Source organism: Marmota marmota, unplaced genomic scaffold (assembly GCF_001458135.2).
Source record: "Marmota marmota marmota unplaced genomic scaffold, marMar, whole genome shotgun sequence".
NCBI classification, from domain to species: Eukaryota; Metazoa; Chordata; class Mammalia; order Rodentia; family Sciuridae; genus Marmota; species Marmota marmota.
This window is the reverse complement of record NW_026000102.1, coordinates 34,155-51,469: the sequence shown is the minus strand read 5'-3', so window position 1 is coordinate 51,469 and position 17,315 is coordinate 34,155. Positions and strand designations below refer to the sequence as shown.

The window sequence follows — 17,315 nt, the reverse complement described above, 5'->3', positions numbered from 1 at the left end:
AGGAGTGTGACAATAGACTCTAGCCCTTCCCTGATGGGTGTGGACATACAGCATCCTTTCATGACCTTGGTGCACAGCCTAATGGCTGTCTCACCTGTGGCCAGGTACGTCTTGTAGGAAGCTTGTTGATACTGGCAGATGCCCCTGTGGTCCTTTTCTGGCCTCCGTCCAGGCTATTCTTACCCTGATGGCCACTTTCGAGGAGAGCCCGGATCAGGGGGGAGAGCTCGGCTCCGGTGTGTCAGCCAGGTGAGACATAAAGGAGGTGACTCAACAAAACACGAAGCAATAGAAGTGGAGTATTACCGGTCCCAGGGAACAGAGAGCAGCATGCCTGGCAGGGCCAATAGGAAGAGGGAGCCACCAGCCAGCTGGTGGGACTGCGGGGGGTACCTGGGTCCTGGAGCCCAGGGTGTTACTCATGCACTTTCTATGGAGAGTTCTGATTGGTGGGTTCACAGTGAGCAGGCTGAATTCTGTGGCATCACCCTGTGACCGAGAGGAGGCTGTCACAACATATCCACAAAGGCCATGGGCCGTGGAGGTTGGAAGAGCGAGGTTGTCCCCAGCTGTCCCCCAGGGAGGTGAACCTCAGGAGGGAGTTTGTATAAGGCAGGTGTAGGGACAGACCACAGTGAGGAGCTGGAAGGAGGCAGAGAACTGGAAACTGTGTCCAGAGTGACTAAGCCCTGTTTTTGGCATCAGCAAATTAACCCTTTATTCCAAACGGAGGTCGAGGCGACTCCAGAGCTACAGAATGCACTGTCACACCTGCATATGTTCAAGGGACTCAGCACAGCCTGGGCAGAGAGCAGGGGCCTTTGCTTCATCTTGGAGATGAGAAAGAGGGCGAGGACATCGCCATCAGCACCGTCTAGTTGGTGGGCAGAGGCTGCCAAGGCTCCAGGTGCCTGACTTCTGGTCCGGGTTCTTTGTGGGTCCTTGTTCCTCCTCTCAGACAGTGGTCAGGAGGGACAGCCCAAGCGTCTGAATCAGCAGCTTTCCTGGGAGAAAATCCTGTGCTGGGTGCTCAGAGGAGAAAAGCAAAAAAGACAAAGGAAGAGCAAGGCCGAGTTAGACTAAAGTTAGACTTTGGGTGGCAGAAGACCTTGGGCAGGGTCACTTGGGCAGTAATACCCCCTGAGGCTGGCTGCTGTGACCAGCAGCCACATCTCTGTAGCTTAATACACCACGTTGGCAGGGTCTCCCCTGGAGGCTCCTGGAGGCTCCTCTTGAAGTATGACAGAAGAGGCTGGACTCCTGAGGAATTTTCAGGAAGCAGGTCTATTGGCTGCAGCAGGCAGATCCAGAGTGTGGCTTGTGCCTGAAAGGTTCTCTGGACAGAGATTTGGGGAAATTTTTGAACTTCATACCCAGTGGGGTGGGGGCTGGGAAGTTCACATGACAAGGGCTTTTTGTTCCATCCTGTAGACCAGACACAGGTCTCACAAGTTTTTACCAAGAAAACAGAGGTAATATCTTGTTGCACAAGCAGCTTGCAGACTCTAATTTTATCACGTTTTTGTGCAAACCTGGCATTTAGAAGAGAGAGAACGCTTCACACCACAGCGCCTCCTGCAGACAACCTGCGGATCTGCCAAGAGGAGAAGCTTAATTATGGCAAGGGTCTTTGGGGTGAGGGTGCCAAGTCGGCTTCATTCTCCCTGACAGCCCCCTCCAAACACATTAGGGGGATGTGCCGTCATGAGGCTCAGTCCTCGGAAGCTCTTCCCTCCCAGAGATAGAGGCAGTGAGGACTGCCTGGGCCACTGCAGTTTTCCACACACCTCACTGGCCAGAACGCACCCGGTAATCCCACCCGGATGCAGCCAGGGCCAGCCCCTGGCCTTCCTGTGTGCCCACAGGGGAACAGGGCATTGGGAACATGCAGAGAGGTCTCGGTGGTGCCTGTTGCCACCTGTAGAGACACACTCGTGTCTTTGGTGCACCCACCAACCCCTGGGGAGGGACTGCTCCTATCCATTCTATGGATTTGGAAACAGGCTTAGAGTGTCCGTAACTTGCTCACAATCAGATGGCCAGCATTTGGCAGAGTCAGGGTTTGAACCCGAGTGTTCCTGGCTGAGGGTTTCTTAGCCTTGGCTGCCTGACATGTTGGACCAGACGCCTCTTGGTTGTGGGGCTGTCCTGTGCCCTATAGGCTGTTTGGCAACGTCCCCAGTGTCTCTCCACCAGATGCCAGCACCACTAGCCACCTCTCACCCAAATGCTTTCAGACCGTGCCAAGTTACTCCTGGGAGGGAAAGTGTCCCCTTGGGGAGCCGCGGCTCTACCACCATGGGGTGGGGGCATGGTAGATGCCATGGTGGCTAAGGCTGACAAAGTACCTGGCTAGAGAAGACCATGAGTGGTGACATTTACCACTGACCTGGCCTGGAGAATCAGGCAAGCTCATCTTTTTCCTGTTTTACGATGAAGGGGACAAAGCCTGTCTACTCCTCCCTTCATTCAACAGCACCGGCTCAGCTTCTGTGAGGAACCAAACCCAGATCCAGCCTCTTGGCAAAAAAAAAAAAAAAAAAAAAAAAAATCAGTTCAAAAAACTCAAAATCCAGTCTTCTCAGAGGTTACATTTTAGAGACATTAACAGACACATGAAGCATGGGGTATCTCAGATCATAACAAATGCCCATAAAGAAGAAAGAAGTGGGGGTGGGGATGGCGATGCCTCACTGAGAAGGTGACATTTGAGCAGCAACCTGGAGGGTGGGAGGCATGGAGCCTGGCTGGTATCTGGGGGAAATGTTTCCTTAGCACAGCAAGTGCAAATGCCCGGAGGAGGCCTCTTTAGCAGGCAAGGGAAAGCATGTGTGGCCAGAGTGGAAAGGGGGATGTGGGAGATGAAGTCTGGAGAAGATGTCCATGTGACTTGGAGGCATATTCAAGCCACTTGTACTAGCAGTGCCAAGACATAAGCTGGAACTTATGTCTTGGCATAAGATCTGGCAATCTTTCCCAGCCAGATCAGGTGGTGCGAGCCACTTTCTCCTCTGTGTGGGCCCTGACCTAGGACCACATCCTCACCTGAGTCTGTGACTCACCTGGGCTGTGCCAATGTTTGCAGGAGACAGGGAGGCGGGGAGAGAAGCCGGTGGTGTATAAGAGAGGAGGTCTCCCAGCCCCAAACCATGTCCTAATGGTCTAAGCTGAGCAAGGTTTCTGTGTGGCCTTCTCCACGGTGGACACAACATGGTCTTCCTGGCATTGACCCTCCTTGCAGCTGCCTGCGTGTTCTCGCTGGGGGTTGTGCTGTGGGCAGTCTGCAGCCATTTTTACACTGCAGACATCCCTGCAGGTACTGGCCACCCTGTGAAACTGAGGCTCCTTGGTTGTCTTTTCCAGCTGTTGGTGACATGGGTGAGTCTTGCTCTTTATTTGTTCCCTTTTCTAAGGGTCGAGGGAGTTGGGGAAAATCACATATCAGAAGCTTCAAAGTGAATTAACACTGGCATCGTGTGGCCTGCCGTTGAAGCTGATGGCTCATTCTCAAACCTGAATTATTCCTGTTCGCTGGTTCTCAGCCTGGGAAGCTGAGTCGGACTGGGCTAAGAGCCACACAATTCAAACAATGAGTTGCTTTCTCAGGGTGTGAGTCTGTTCTTCATTACTCTAATGAAATAACTGAGATAATCAAACTATATTAAAAAAAAGTTTATTTGGTCTCACAGTTTTGGGAATTCAGGTCATGGTTGGTTGGCCTCACTGCCTTGGGCCTGTGACCGGGCAGCACATCCTGGCAGGGGGCACATGGAACAAAGCAACTGCTCACCTCATGGCCAAGAAGCCAGAGGGAAGAGGACGGGGCTGGGGTCTCACCATCCCCTTCGGAGGCTCACCCCACTGGCCCATAGACCTCTCCCAGGCCCCAGCCCCAAGGGTCCCACCACCTCCCAACAATGCACACAGGGGCTCCTCATCTCAGTATAAGTGATTTATTTAGACACATTCAAATAGGCCCCGGTGAGAATCATGCAGAAGTTGCTGGTGGGGATTTGCAGTTCTTTGCCAGAGAGTTGACAGAATTGAATATAGAAATCTGTTGTTCAATTTCTTACATGATAAGAAGTGACTGTGCATGGCTCTTCTCATAAGAAACCCAGGATAGAGTCTTCTTACCTCCTGGGCCTGCTTTTTTGAGATGCCACACCTGGGTGCCATGGTGTCCCCAGCCTGGACTCTCAGTCTGTCATCCAGCTTCCCAATTACGCTGACTGAATTTCCTCATCTTCAAAACGGGGTGAAATAGCAGCCCCACCCCATGGCATGGGTCCCATGAGGCGAGCCATCTGCAGGCTTATTGCAACACCAGGCATAGAGCGAGCCCTCCATAAATGTGAGCCATTGTCACTATTTATTGTACAAAGACGTGCTGTACAACCGTTGTGTGTCTTGGCTTCAGACTTGGGTTCAATGATGGATGAAAGATGGATTCCTAGGCAGGGTCTCTGTGAACCCAGGGAACTTGGAGTCTCACAGTAGCTGGGGCAACCAAACAAGGAGACACAGCACAATAAAACAGCATCCCCAGAACCCTGTGCTAGGAGGAAAGCACACAGGGACTTGCCCACTGGGGCTCCCTGAGCCCCCAGGGGGACAGAATGCAAAGGGATAGGGTCCAAATCACCGGGTGATCACTCCTAATCTTGAATTGAAGTGTAGCCTCCCATTAAGAAAGAAGGCAACAAACCCCAGCTGGTGAGCAGGGCTGGAACTTTGTCATCCAAAGGAGTTTGTCCTGCAGTCTCTGCATTCCTTGACACCAGGGCAGTATCTGACAGCTTGCTGGCCTTGCTACTCAGTGTGCCTGTAAGGAAACACATATTAGTGACCTGCCGGCCTCGATAATTCCATGTATTTTATATATTCAAACATGGTCCACAGGCCTCACCAAGGACCACAATGGTTGTGGCACTGAATAGGGCTAGGGGCTATGGGGAAGGAGTCCCCAGGGAGAGCCGGTTTATGTGTTCATGCTTTATTTTGTGCATTTCTAGACACATCCCAAAGGAGGCGGGATAGTATAAAGACGCCCCGTGGATCCGTCCCAGCATTGACATCCTTGTCAATCTCATTTCATCTTTTCACGTTTCTCCCTTCATTCCTGGTTTCTTAAGAAAATCTAGGACATCATATTAATTTATTCAAAAATATCCCAGTAGATGTGATCAAAAGATAAGAATTCCTTCTTCCCCCTTTTAACTGAACATCATCACAATAGTTAGAAATGGCTGCATGGGAGGCCTGGGAAGTTCTTCCTGAAGGAGAAGGCATGTCCAGCTGAGGCAGAGCAGGAGTGTTGAGGGAAGGCGGTGTTCCAGGCAGAGAATAGTGAGGGGGTCCAGAAGCATTTTCTGTTGGGAGATAGGTGGAGGGATGGGGCCTGGAGGAGTGATCTGGGCAGGAAGAGCCTGGGGTGGTTTGATCAGCGCCTCCCTGTTTGCTGGAACTGCTTCATTAACAGTTCTTTAGGATGGGATCCGGGCCTTGGGGACATTAACATTTCCCCAGGTGTTGTTCTGGTTTCCTGGACTCCATTCTCCACAATGGCCTCCATTATCTTCCTTGATATTAGACCCGATTTACCTAACTACATGAACTACCTATCTTTAAATCTGGCTTCATTCCCCCCTCTTATTTTAGGAACTCCTTACTGCTGTAAGGAAAGGGGACGGACGGTCGACCCGTTCTGACTTCTTCATTCTGGCTTCTTTGAGCTGGAAGGGGACGGTGTGGAGCACACAGTTTTGGAGTTCTCGTTTTAGAAATCAGGTCTATGGAGTGGTCCATGGTAGAAGTCCAATTGAGAAGTAACAGGCTGGAGGGCCTTTTGAGTGATGGTGGTCTGTAAGAGAAGCAAGAAGTTGTTAGTACTGGAACTAGATTAATGCCACAATAAACGCCACAGCCTAGGAATATGCCAAAGAGTATGATGACAATGCCAGAGACTAACAATGTTTTCCACCAGGAGATACCGGAGAACCAGGAGCTTGTTGGCAGTCATGTTCAGGATTTCCTTCTAATTTTTCTGGGAGGAAGGTGGCTGGGTTTAAATTAGAGCAAGCCTTTATTTGAGTTACAGCTTCATCTAAAAGTAAGGTCTGATATTTTAGAAGGCGATTGTCTGAGAGCCGTAGTTCTCCTTTTGTATTTAAAATCCCTGAGCAATCATGGGAGGTATAGACAATAAGGTCCCTTCCCAGGGGGATTTTAATTGCCTCAGGGAATAGTAAGGCTGCTGCTGCTACTACTCTCCAACAGTGAGGCCATCCTGGAGACACTAGATCAAGCTCCTTGCTGAGATAAGCTACTGGCTGTTGAGCAGGTCCCTTTTGTGTGACCACTCCCAGGGCTATTCCTCTTCTCTCGGTGGCAAGTAGGTTGAATTTTTGTTCAGTGGGTAAGCTGAGGGCAGGGGCTTGGAGTAGGGCTTTTAATGCCTTAAAGGCATTAATCTGTTCTGGTTCCCATATGAGGGAAGTTGTTCCTTGGCGTAGTGTCTCTCTGAGGAGGCTGTAAAAGAGGCTTATCCCCCATATCCAGGGATCCAAGGCCTACAGTGTACAGTTATCCCTAGGAAGCCTCTAAGTTGCCTTATAGTTTGAAGTAGATGATATTGTCCTATAGGGGTTATTCTTTCTGGTTCTAGTTTGCAGGGTCCTCGAGACAGCCGTAATCCTAAATATTGAACTTGTTTTTGGCACAATTGCACATTTTTCTTTGAGACTTTATAACCCTTATTTATAACCCTACGAAGGTTAAAAGTCCTTTAGTGGCTTCCTGACATTTCTTTTGAGTGGAGGCACACAAAAGTGTGTCGTCTACATATCGCAGGACAGTCAGAGATGTTTTATCTCTGAATTCTGTCAAGTCCTTAGCTAGGGCTTGGCCAAACAGATGAGGGCTATCTCTGAATCCTTGGGGCAATACTGTCCTGGTTAATTGAGATCCAATATCTGGTTCCTCAAAGACAAACAGATATTGTGACTGGGAGTCTAAGGGTATATCAGAAAAAGGCATCCTTTAAATCTAACACAGTAAACCAAGCAGCAGCTACTGGAATATCAGATAACAGAGTATATGGGTTAGGAACCATAGGGTGGAGAGGAACAACTGCTCCATTAATTATTCTCAGGTCCTGAACTAGTCGCCATTCCCCATTGGGTTTTTGTATTCCTAAAATGGGTGTGTTACATGTGTTGCAGGGCACTAAAAGTTTCTGTCTTTTGAGGTTCTGAATGATCTTCAATAAGCCCCTTTTGGCCTCTGGGCATAGGGGATATTGTCTCTGAGGTGGAAAGACAGAAGGATCTTTTAAGACTATTTTGATTGGAACTGCACTTTTTGCCCGTCCAATTTTGCCTTCAGTAGCCCACACTTCAGGGTTTATTACATTCTAATAAAGGCAAACATAATGGTCCTCAGGACCCCAAATTCATTGCAATGGACATCTGAAGTTTTGAAAGTAAGTCTCTTCCCAATAAAGGGGTAGGACATTATGGGACAATCAGAAATGCATGAGAAAACATCATCCCGTCCCACTCACAACTCAGCGGGGTAGTAAACTTTCTGGTGATCGGCCATCCAGCGCTCCTTGTACTGTTGTAGTATTAGAGGAAAGAGGTCCGGGGTAAGAGGTGAGCACAGAATAACCGGCACCAGTGTCTAAGAGGAAGTTGACCTCTCGGCTCCCTAGGGAGAAGCGTACCCCGGGCTCATGTGCGGGAGCCAGGGTTGAGCCCGGGCCCCTCAGGCCTGTGTGGAGGAGTCTGGCTTCAAGGACCCATGCCCCTGAGGACAGTCACTCTTCCAGTGATTGCCTCGACATTTAGGGCAGGGCTTTTGGGGTGGTCTCTTGGCTATTGGGCAATCCCGTTTGAAATGTCCTTCCTTTTCCCAATGGAAACAAGTCCCTTTTGTGGATTGAGGAGCACTTCGTCTTCCTCCTTTTTCACCCTGGGAGCTTACTCCTCTGCGAGCCAATACCAGCGCTTCAGTCCTTTTTCTGTCTCTGAGCTCCTTTTCCTTCTTTTCCTCTCGATCTCTATTATAAAAAACGGAAGTAGCAAGTCACAGGGTGTTATCTAAAGATTGATCAGGGCCATATGCCAATTTTTGTAACTTCCTCTGAATGTCTGGGGCTGACTGAGTAATACATTTGTCCTTTAAAAGTAGGTGGCCCTCTGTGGATTCAGGATCCATGGTGGTGTGTTTTCTCATTGCCTCCCTGACTTTCTCTATGAAAATAGCAGGGCTTTCCTGGGGGCCCTGAATAATTTCTGAAACCTTAGAATAGTTAATGGGCTTTTTCTTGATTCTCCTGATGGCCTCAAGGACCAACACTTGTAAATGACTAATTTTCCAAGCATCCTGTTCATCATTTGGGTCCCAGTCAGGATCGTTTCTGGGAACTGCTGGTGCTCCAGGTGGATAATTGGGTTTGCTCCCAGTCTGTGCTGTTGGGGCCTGAGCAAGGTGTAGGTCATCCCCAAACTGTTCAGCGCTCTTAGGGCTGCTTCCTCCTCATTGGAGAAGTCTGGTTGAGTAACAGCACAATATCTTTCCAGGTGAGGTTAAATACCTGGCCTAAGTTTTGAAATTCCTTAATATATTTATCTGAATCTTCTGAAAATTTCCCTCAGTCTGTTTATATCTGTCTTAGGTCTTGAAGGGAGAAGGGGTTATGTACTTTGATTGGTCCAAATTCTCCTCCTGGCATCTCCTGGAGGGGTAATATATTTGATCTGTCTATTGGGGCAGATGCAGAGAGGCCAGGACATGGGGGACAGGAGGACCGCTGCTGCCCATCAACAGGGGATGGAGACTTTGTGCGTCCTCCTGATTCTTTCTCCGCAGTAGGTGATCCCTTAAGATTTTCTCTCTTCATGGCAGATATCATAGCTAAGTCTACTTTACATTGTTGGGATAATTTGGGGTTTTCCCTTAGGGCAAAGAAAACCTGGACGTATGGCACCTCACACCATTTCCCTTCCCTTTTGCAAAGTTTATCAAGCTGTAAAGTTGTATTAAAATTGATACTTTCCTCTGGTGGCCAGGATTCTCCATCAGGGAGTTTGTATTGAGGCCAGGCCTGGTGGCAGAAGAAAATGAGGCACTTTTTCTTGAGCGTCTGTGGGTCAAATCCCAATTTTTCAATATGCAGGTTAGTGGTACACCTGGCATATTGGAGAGAGAAGCTCCCATTTGAGTGAGAAGAAAACAGGACTCAGGCGCCTGTGCCGGAGAAAACTGTTCTTATTAGGGACGTCTCCCTAGGCTTGAGCTTCCTTACAGTCCAGAAAACCCATCTCTCACCTTGCTTTGCCAAGGGTGTTTCTGGTCCCCTTTGGCAAAGTGCTAGGGTCCCAGTTTGCCCTGTGCCACAGACCCTGGGAGGATTCAGACTTAAGGGTATTACTGCTTTCCTCCCTGCCACTAAAAACCCACAGCAAAGAGAATCGCCCACTCTTGTTTGCCTTTTTGCCCTGTGGACTAAAGGAATCTCCTGAGGGTGAGGGGTATCTACTGGTTGTAAGGCATAGAGCACTTTCTATCAGAGGGACTCTTGGGAGGGTTGATTTTATTTTTTTTTTATTTTTTATTTTTTTAATTTTTTATTGTGGGTTGTTCAAAACATTACAAATTTCTTGACATATCATATTCCACACTTTGATTCAAGTGGGTTATGAACTCCCACCTTCACCCCATACACAGATTGCAGAATCACATCAGTTACACATCCATTGATTTACAAATTGCCATCCTAGTGTCTGTTGTGCTCCGCTGCCTTTCCCATCCTCCACCCTCCCCCCTCCCCACCTCTCCCCTCCCCTCCCCTCCTCTCTCTCTACCTCCTCCACTGTATAACCCTGAGGGTCTCCTTCCATTACCATGCAATTTCCCTTCTCTCTCCCTTTCCCTCCCACCTCTCATCCCTGTTAAATGTTAATCTTCTTCTCCTGCTCTTCGTCCCTACTCTGTTCTTAGTTACTTCTTTATATCAAAGAAGACATTTGGCATTTGCTTTTTTAGGGATTGGCTAGCTTCACTTAGCATAATCTGCTCTAATGCCATCCATTTCCCTGTAAATTCTATGATTTTGTCATTTTTTAATGCAGAGTAATACTCCATTGTGTATAAATGCCACATTTTTTTTATCCATTCGTCTATTGAAGGGCATCTAGGTTGGTTCCACAGTCTTGCTATTGTGAACTCTGCTGCTATGAACATCGATGTAGCAGTGTCCCTGTAGCATGCTCTTTTTAGGTCTTTAGGGAATAGACCAAGGAGGGGAATGGCTGGGTCAAATGGTGGCTCCATTCCCAGCTTTCCAAGAAATCTCCATACTGCTTTCCAAATTGGCTGCACCAATCTGCAGTCCCACCAGCAATGTACAAGTGTAGGGAGGGTTGATTTTAAAATGCCTCCCTCTGGCAGCTTAAAGAGAACACAGCACATTTTTAAGCATTGAAATGGGAAATTTTAAAACAGCTAGTGAAAGTTACCTATGCGCATGAGGGGAACCTGGGCACCATTTTACTAATTATCCCACATCTTTCTCAGTCCTACAATCTGAATTGCTAGTGCTTCTGACCGGCAAAGTAAGGGGAGCATCCAGGAGGGAATGGATGCAGGGTTGGGAGTGTTGTGTAGCCCACATGGAGGCAAATGTAATTGGGGATTTCCCTCAGTGCCATTCATCTACCGATCACCCTAGATACCCCTTAGGGCTGTCAGGAGGGGGTTCAAGAGAAAGGAACTTTACGGATATGTCTGAGTGTAGCCCAGACAGTAATTCCGCAGTTGTCCCAAACTCCTTCTTCCACCTCCATGCATCTAAGGATTAGGGACACTGTTTACTCACGCCAATTGTTTTCCAGGCCCAGACAGAAAAGTGGGAAGTGGCTTTGGCAGAGCCCAACATGCCTGCTCTGTATTGAACAGGTGATTGAGAGCTGCCTAGGCTGAGAAACCTCTCACCCGAGTCTTGAAGAGTGGCGGCTGCACTAATTGTGCCCACATCATCCTCTAGAAAGAAATACAGAAAAGATGCACCTCAGACAGATGTGGGGTGCATGGAGAGGAGCTTACCTCAGTGTAGATCTCAGTGGGACCTCCAGTCTGTTATCGCTATTTATCAGTGACAGTCCTTGCTTCCCCGAATGCTGAAGTATAACACCAGAGAAGCATGCCGAGGCAAGGGTAGAGTGGAAAGTGGAAGGATTTATTAAAGGACAGCAGAAAAGGCTTCCTCCCAGAGGAAGAAGGGGACCTGAAAGGTAGAATCCGTGGAAGGGGGAGGTCTTCCCTTTTTTCTAGCTAAGGTCTTCTTTTAGTCCTCCCACACTCCTGTCCTTTATTTCCCTCTGTCCTGAAGTGATAGAACGCAGGTGGGAAGGCCAAAAAGGTGGGAGATAGGTGGACTGATGGGCCAGGGAGAAGTGATCTGGGCAGGAAGGGCCTGGGGTGGTTTGATCAGCACCTCCCTGTTTGCTGGGAGCTACTTCATTAACAGTTCTTTAGGATGGGTTCTGGGCCCTTGGGGACATTAACATTTCAATTTCCCCAGGTGCTATTCTGGTTTCCTGAACTCCATTCTTGATAATTGTCTCCATTTTTCTTTATCTTACTCGATTTACCTAACTACACAAACTACCTATCTTTAAATCTGGCTTCCAAGTGCAAGGTGTCTGGGTGCAGTGGGTTGAGAGAGGCTGGCTGGCGCTGGGGCCATAGGGGACTGGGTGGGCGTACATTTTACTCCAGATGTGATGGGGATATTGAAGGGGCCCAGCAGGGCCCAGACTGCTCTTTCCTGAGTCTTTTCTCACCACCTTCAGAGAGCAGGTGTGGCAGCCAGACTGCAGGGGGCATGCGAGATGGCCCATGCAGAGCACCTTTTCTATCCACCTTTTCCTCTTCTCTCTCCAACAGGGTGCAGTTTTTGAGAAATTGAGGATCTGTTCTTTACCCCAATTTGTCAGTTTTGTGCATGATCTGCAGCCACTGAAGAAGGATCCGGAGGTCACGGTCAAAGACCTCCGCTTTGGAACGATCCCTGTGAAACTGTACCAGCCCAAGGCGCCCTCCTGCACCCCAAGGCCTGGTGTTGTCTTCTATCATGGTGGTGGAGTTGTCCTGGGGAGCTTGAGTAAGAGGTCTTCCCCAGAGCTCCCAAAGGATTGGCAACCTGCTAAGGGAGTGCCAAAGAAGGGTCATCTTCTGAGACTACAGTCCACTGTTGTGACCAGGGACACTAGGACAGTTCATGGATCCCAGACCATTTAGGAAGTAAAGGAGTGGAATGCATTGACCTTTTCTGGAAATAAGTGTGCACACATGCACACGCACACACATGCATCCACAGATTTAACCATATGTTGAAAATATTTTAAAAATTGTGTATCTATGTGCGTATGCATATATATATACACATATGTATACACACAGCCAATGTATGTACACACCATCTTCCTTAGGTATCCATGGGGGTTGTCTCTAGGAATCTTCAGTGATCCCAAGATCTACAGATACTCATGAAAACTACTCATATCCTACTTTAAATTATCTCTATGATACTTTTAAAACCTAATACAATGTCAGTGCTAGGTAAATAGATGTCATACTATTATTTAGGAAATAACAACAAGAAAAAGGCTTGTTAATGTTCAGTATGGGTACATTTAAAAAATATAAACGTTTTAAATATATTTATTTATATATATGTATATTTATATTTATATATTGGTCTATCTATAGGTGGTACTAGGCATTGAATCCAGGGATGTTTTATCCCTACCACTGAGTTCCATCTTCAGCCCTTTGTATTTTGTTTTGAGACAGGGTCTAACTAAGTTGCCCCAGGCTGGCCTCAAATTTGTAATCCTCCTGCCTCAGCCTCCTGAGTTGCTGGGATGACAAGTGTGCACTACTGTGCCTGGCTCGGACACATTTTTTTACTAAGTCTTTTCGATCCAGCATTGGTTGGCTCTGTGGAGGCATAACGTCCTATATGTAAGGACCACTGTATATACTTATCAAAGTGAAAGCATTTTTTGAGATGAAATTCATACCACAGAAAATGAACCATTCTGAAGTAGCTGTCTGTGTTGTGTAGCTCGCGCTATGCAACTGCCACCTACATTTAGTTGGAAAGAAGAATATTTTGAATGAAAACAACTAAAACACATCATTTTGTTTCCCATGAGGTATTGCCTGACACAAATTCTGGTGTGGAAACAGGAAGATCAAAGATTTAAGGAAAATTAATAAGAGGAAAAACTCCAAGTGGAGACAGTTTTATTATCTTAATTCCTGCCCATAAACCAGAGAAAGGATGTCTTTATTTGGTTTCAGCTGGGCTTCATAATCTGTGGGATGTTGGACCTCTCATGGTGGCCTTTGAGAATAAGAGGTTTAGTCAGTCAATGGGGGCTTAGGTTTGGTTTGTATTATGAATGATAACAACAGTATTTATTAATAAGAACATTTATGTCATGGGTACTGTGGAAACCCTGCATGTGCAATATCTCACTGAAGTCCTTAGACTTTTTTGGAAGCTAGATAGTATCAATATCCCCATTTTACAGATGGGGAAATCAAGCCTCAGAGAATTCAAGCAACTCTCTGGGTAGTATTTTAGCTCAAGCTAAAAAGGAAAAAGGAGTCCAAATTGGGTTTTGAACTCTGGTTTGGGGGAATCCCTAGATCACACCCTAAACTTCTGTGCCCTATGACCAAAACAGCTTCTCAGACGTTTTTCAGGAATGGTTGGAGGGACCGGGTCTGGCCATTCTGGAGACAGTTGTCCAGAGGAGGAGGAGGAGCAGTGAGGAAGTTGGGAGGAAGGCTACTCAGAACTGGAAGCAAATTTGCAAAACATAGAGCCCACCCCGGTGGTGCTCTGTCAGCAAGCAGCAGACAGCTAGCGAAGCGAAGCGCGTCTTCCTAGTGAATGTGACAAACCTTTTGTCTTCCAGAGACCCACCATCGTGTGTGTTTGCGTTTGTCCAAGGACAGTGGCTCAGTGGTTGTGGCAGTTGGGTGAGTGAAGGGGAGGATGGGGGGTGGTGAGGGCAGCCAGCTGTGATTTGGAGCGATGCGGGGGCAGGTGGAATGGGGGGCAGATGGGAGAGTGGGGAAGTCCAGGGGTGGGGCTGGGGCAGTGAGGAGCCAAGGAGGAAGAGAGGGAAAGAGAGAGTGCCAGACGGAGGGGCAGAGGTCAGGACCGCCTTCCCATGCCTGCAGCCCTCCTCCGAGGTCCAGCTGCAGCCCATCTTCTGGAAGTTGGTGGGAAGTGGCCTTTTCTGTGCAGATCAGGGGTGGGGCTTCCCCAGGGGCACACTTTGGTGGAGGAGCTCTTTTTTGAGAGAAGAACCTGGAACATTACAAACAGGTAAGACCTCCTCTGCTAAACACCAGCAGCAGTGCCCGTGTCGTCTCCCAGACAACCCCAACACTGCCACATCCATTTCCAAGTGCTCCCTGAGAGAGGACCCCCAAGGAAGGGAGAGGAAATTAACAGATAAGCAAACAAACAAAACCCACTGCCTCTCCTAGCTCACACAACCTGGAATCTCTAAGGGGGTAGCAGACACTGGGCAGGGGAGACATAGGCCAGCCCCTCCCTGGGCCTCCCGTCCTGCCGTCCAGTACATCTACCAAGGCTTTTCCTGTGGCTTTCACTTAAATGCACACGTACTTAAGAAATATGACTGCCAAGATGTCTCATGGGACACATGTCCTAGCTCTCTTGTGGCAAAGGTAGTTGAGGAGAATAAAAAATGAGAGACAGGGACAGACAGAGACACCAGGACAAACGCCTCACCCTGTAGCCCTCAGCTCCAAGTGATAGCTCGGCTGTGGGCCCTCTACGCCTTACTGTTCTGGTTGTGCCAAACCAAGACATAATCAGGAGAATATTCCAGCAAATCTCCACCTGAACATTAGGTTCTGTCCCAGCCCCAATTCCAGGCAGCCTGGAATGAGGATATGGGAGTGGAAATGGCTGGCAGAGTGTTTGTTGCTTAAAAAACAATGGTGACCAGCATTTAAAAAATGGTGATATTTCTGATAAGAATCCAGATTTCCAGAATCTCTTGAACAACGGGGAAGTCTAAGAGTGCCAGGTGGATGGCCCTGTGTGACAGCCTCGGTCTAAAGTGGACATAGCGGATTTGAACTCCTCCTGTGATCTGCTGGCCATTGGTGGGATTGAAGTCTACCTGGTCTCCCCACAAAACCTGTGGGAGGGGAAGGAGGAATTACCATGAAAACCCAAGTGAGCCAGGAGATGCCTGAATTATAAGACAGGAGGCAGCGGCAGCTGTGGACCAGGGGAGCAGTACCAGGCAGGAGTGGAAGTATGGGCTAGTGCTGTGCTACCCAGTGGTTGTCCAGTGGGTGGATGGCAGGGCTCCTGTGGAGGCGCTGGTCCCTGAGGGCAGTGAGCCCTTGGGAACGGCAGCTGCTGGCTCCTGAGCTTGTGAGCTTGGTACCAAGTGCTTTCTGTCTACCATATTGTTCAAGCCTCACACTTACCTCCAGCTGCCAAGCTTTCAGAAAGGGACATTAACAGGAGAAATTTGGGCTAAAAGATGCTACAGACACAGCTACTTTGGGCTTTCCTGGGATGATGAGCATAAACTGTGTTCCTTGATTTCTTTTCAGGTACCGCAAGTCACCCAAGTATAAGTTTCCCGTGATGGTCAGAGACTGTATTGTGGCCACCATCCACTTCCTGCAGTCCCTGGATGCCTATGGGGTGGACCCCGCTCGGGTTGTGGTCTGTGGTGACAGTGTGGGAGGGGGCGTGGCCACCATCATTTGTCAAACCTTGGCCAGCAGTCGGGGTCTCCCCCGGATCCGCGCTCAAATTATGATCTACGCGGCTCTCCAAGGCCTGGATTTCCAGTCTCCTTCCTATCAGCAGAACAAGAATGTCCCTCTGCTTACCTGGACATTTGCCTTCTACTGTTTGTGCTGTTACCTGGATATCAACCCTTCCTGGCAAAGCACCATGAAGAAAGGTGCCCATTTGCCTCCAGAAGTCTGGGAGAAGTATAAAAAGTGGTTGGACTCAGAAAACATCCCAGAGAGGTTTAAGAAGAGAGGCTACCACCCCGTGGCCCCTGCGCCCTTGGACGAAGCTGCTTTCTTGGAGACAAACGTCCTTCTGCATCCGGCGTGCTCACCCCTGATTGCAGGAGATGACGTGGTGTCTCAGCTCCCAGAGGCTTGCATCGTGAGCTGCGAGTATGATCTTCTCCGGGACCACTCGCTCCTGTACAAGAAGAGGCTGGAAGACCTGGGGGTGCGGGTGACATGGCACCACATGGAGGATGGTTTTCATGGCGTGCTCAACACCCTTGACCTCGGCTGTTTGCACTTCCCATGCTCTGCAAGAATTCTCAACGTGATCACCCACTTCATCAAGGGACTGTGACCCTGCTTCCTTCCTGCTGGAGTGTCCCCCCACAGGGCTCTCTGTGGCTACCTTAGGTGATATTGGGTAGGGATAAGTGATTGTCTCCTTCCTGCTCTGGATTCTACAATCAAATAGTGCAAAGCAGAGGCAGGTTTGGGGCTTGTGTTCATGTTCACTACTGGGAAAGTTGGAGATGACCATCTTTAGTGGCCATTTGCAAGAGTGAATCTGCAAACCAAGGTTTCTCATGTCCTCCTTGGCTAGAGTTCAGACTGTCTAGGCCAATCTGGACTATGTGACAGTGGGGCCTGGTTGGCCATACCCAGGGAAGGCCCAAGGGCACCATCTGAAGTCTCACTGGGCTTTTCCAGTGGAGCTCTGAGTTCTGGGGGCACAAGGTCCCTTTTCTTGCTGTTGCCCAGATTCCGGGCTCAGAGCAGCCTTTACGTTCTTGACTGCAGCTCTCTCTGTAAGTCTGAGTTGCTTTAGAATCAGTTACTCTAGGTCCCTCTTTGAATGTACCGCTGAGGTACACAGCTGACTCTGCTCAGGGGAGAGGGTACCCACCGACCTTTAAGCCCAGAGTCAAGGATGGAAGACCCCAGGACTTCCCTAGAAAGATCTGCCAGTTAGCTCAGGGCTAGTGCAATATGATAAAGGACAGTGGCTTTGCATCTCAAATTGCTTTCTTGGATCAATAGACAATTGAGGACAATTGTCTAGGTTAAAGTTGAAATATTAGCAAAATCTGTCTAACTATTCTCCGCCCCCGCTTCCTGTCAGTGTCTGCCTCAGAAACACTTCACCCCCATGAAGAACCTCCCTGCCCTTCTAAGCCTAATCCACATTTCCCTACATTTTTTCCCCAGAG

At 48.6% G+C, this 17,315-nt stretch overlaps 1 protein-coding gene across 1 annotated transcript; it reads left to right on the top strand.

Annotated features, from left to right (window-relative positions):
- The first annotated feature begins 3,119 nt into the window (after window positions 1-3,119).
- Aadacl3 (arylacetamide deacetylase like 3) lies at window positions 3,120-17,090 on the top strand. Its single transcript, XM_015501357.2, has 4 exons — window positions 3,120-3,378; window positions 11,953-12,169; window positions 13,998-14,061; window positions 15,688-17,090. The coding sequence occupies exons 1-4, from the start codon at window positions 3,211-3,213 to the stop codon at window positions 16,460-16,462; spliced, it is 1,224 nt and encodes a 407-aa protein (XP_015356843.2). The 5' UTR covers window positions 3,120-3,210; the 3' UTR covers window positions 16,463-17,090.
- Window positions 17,091-17,315: the final 225 nt, after the last annotated feature.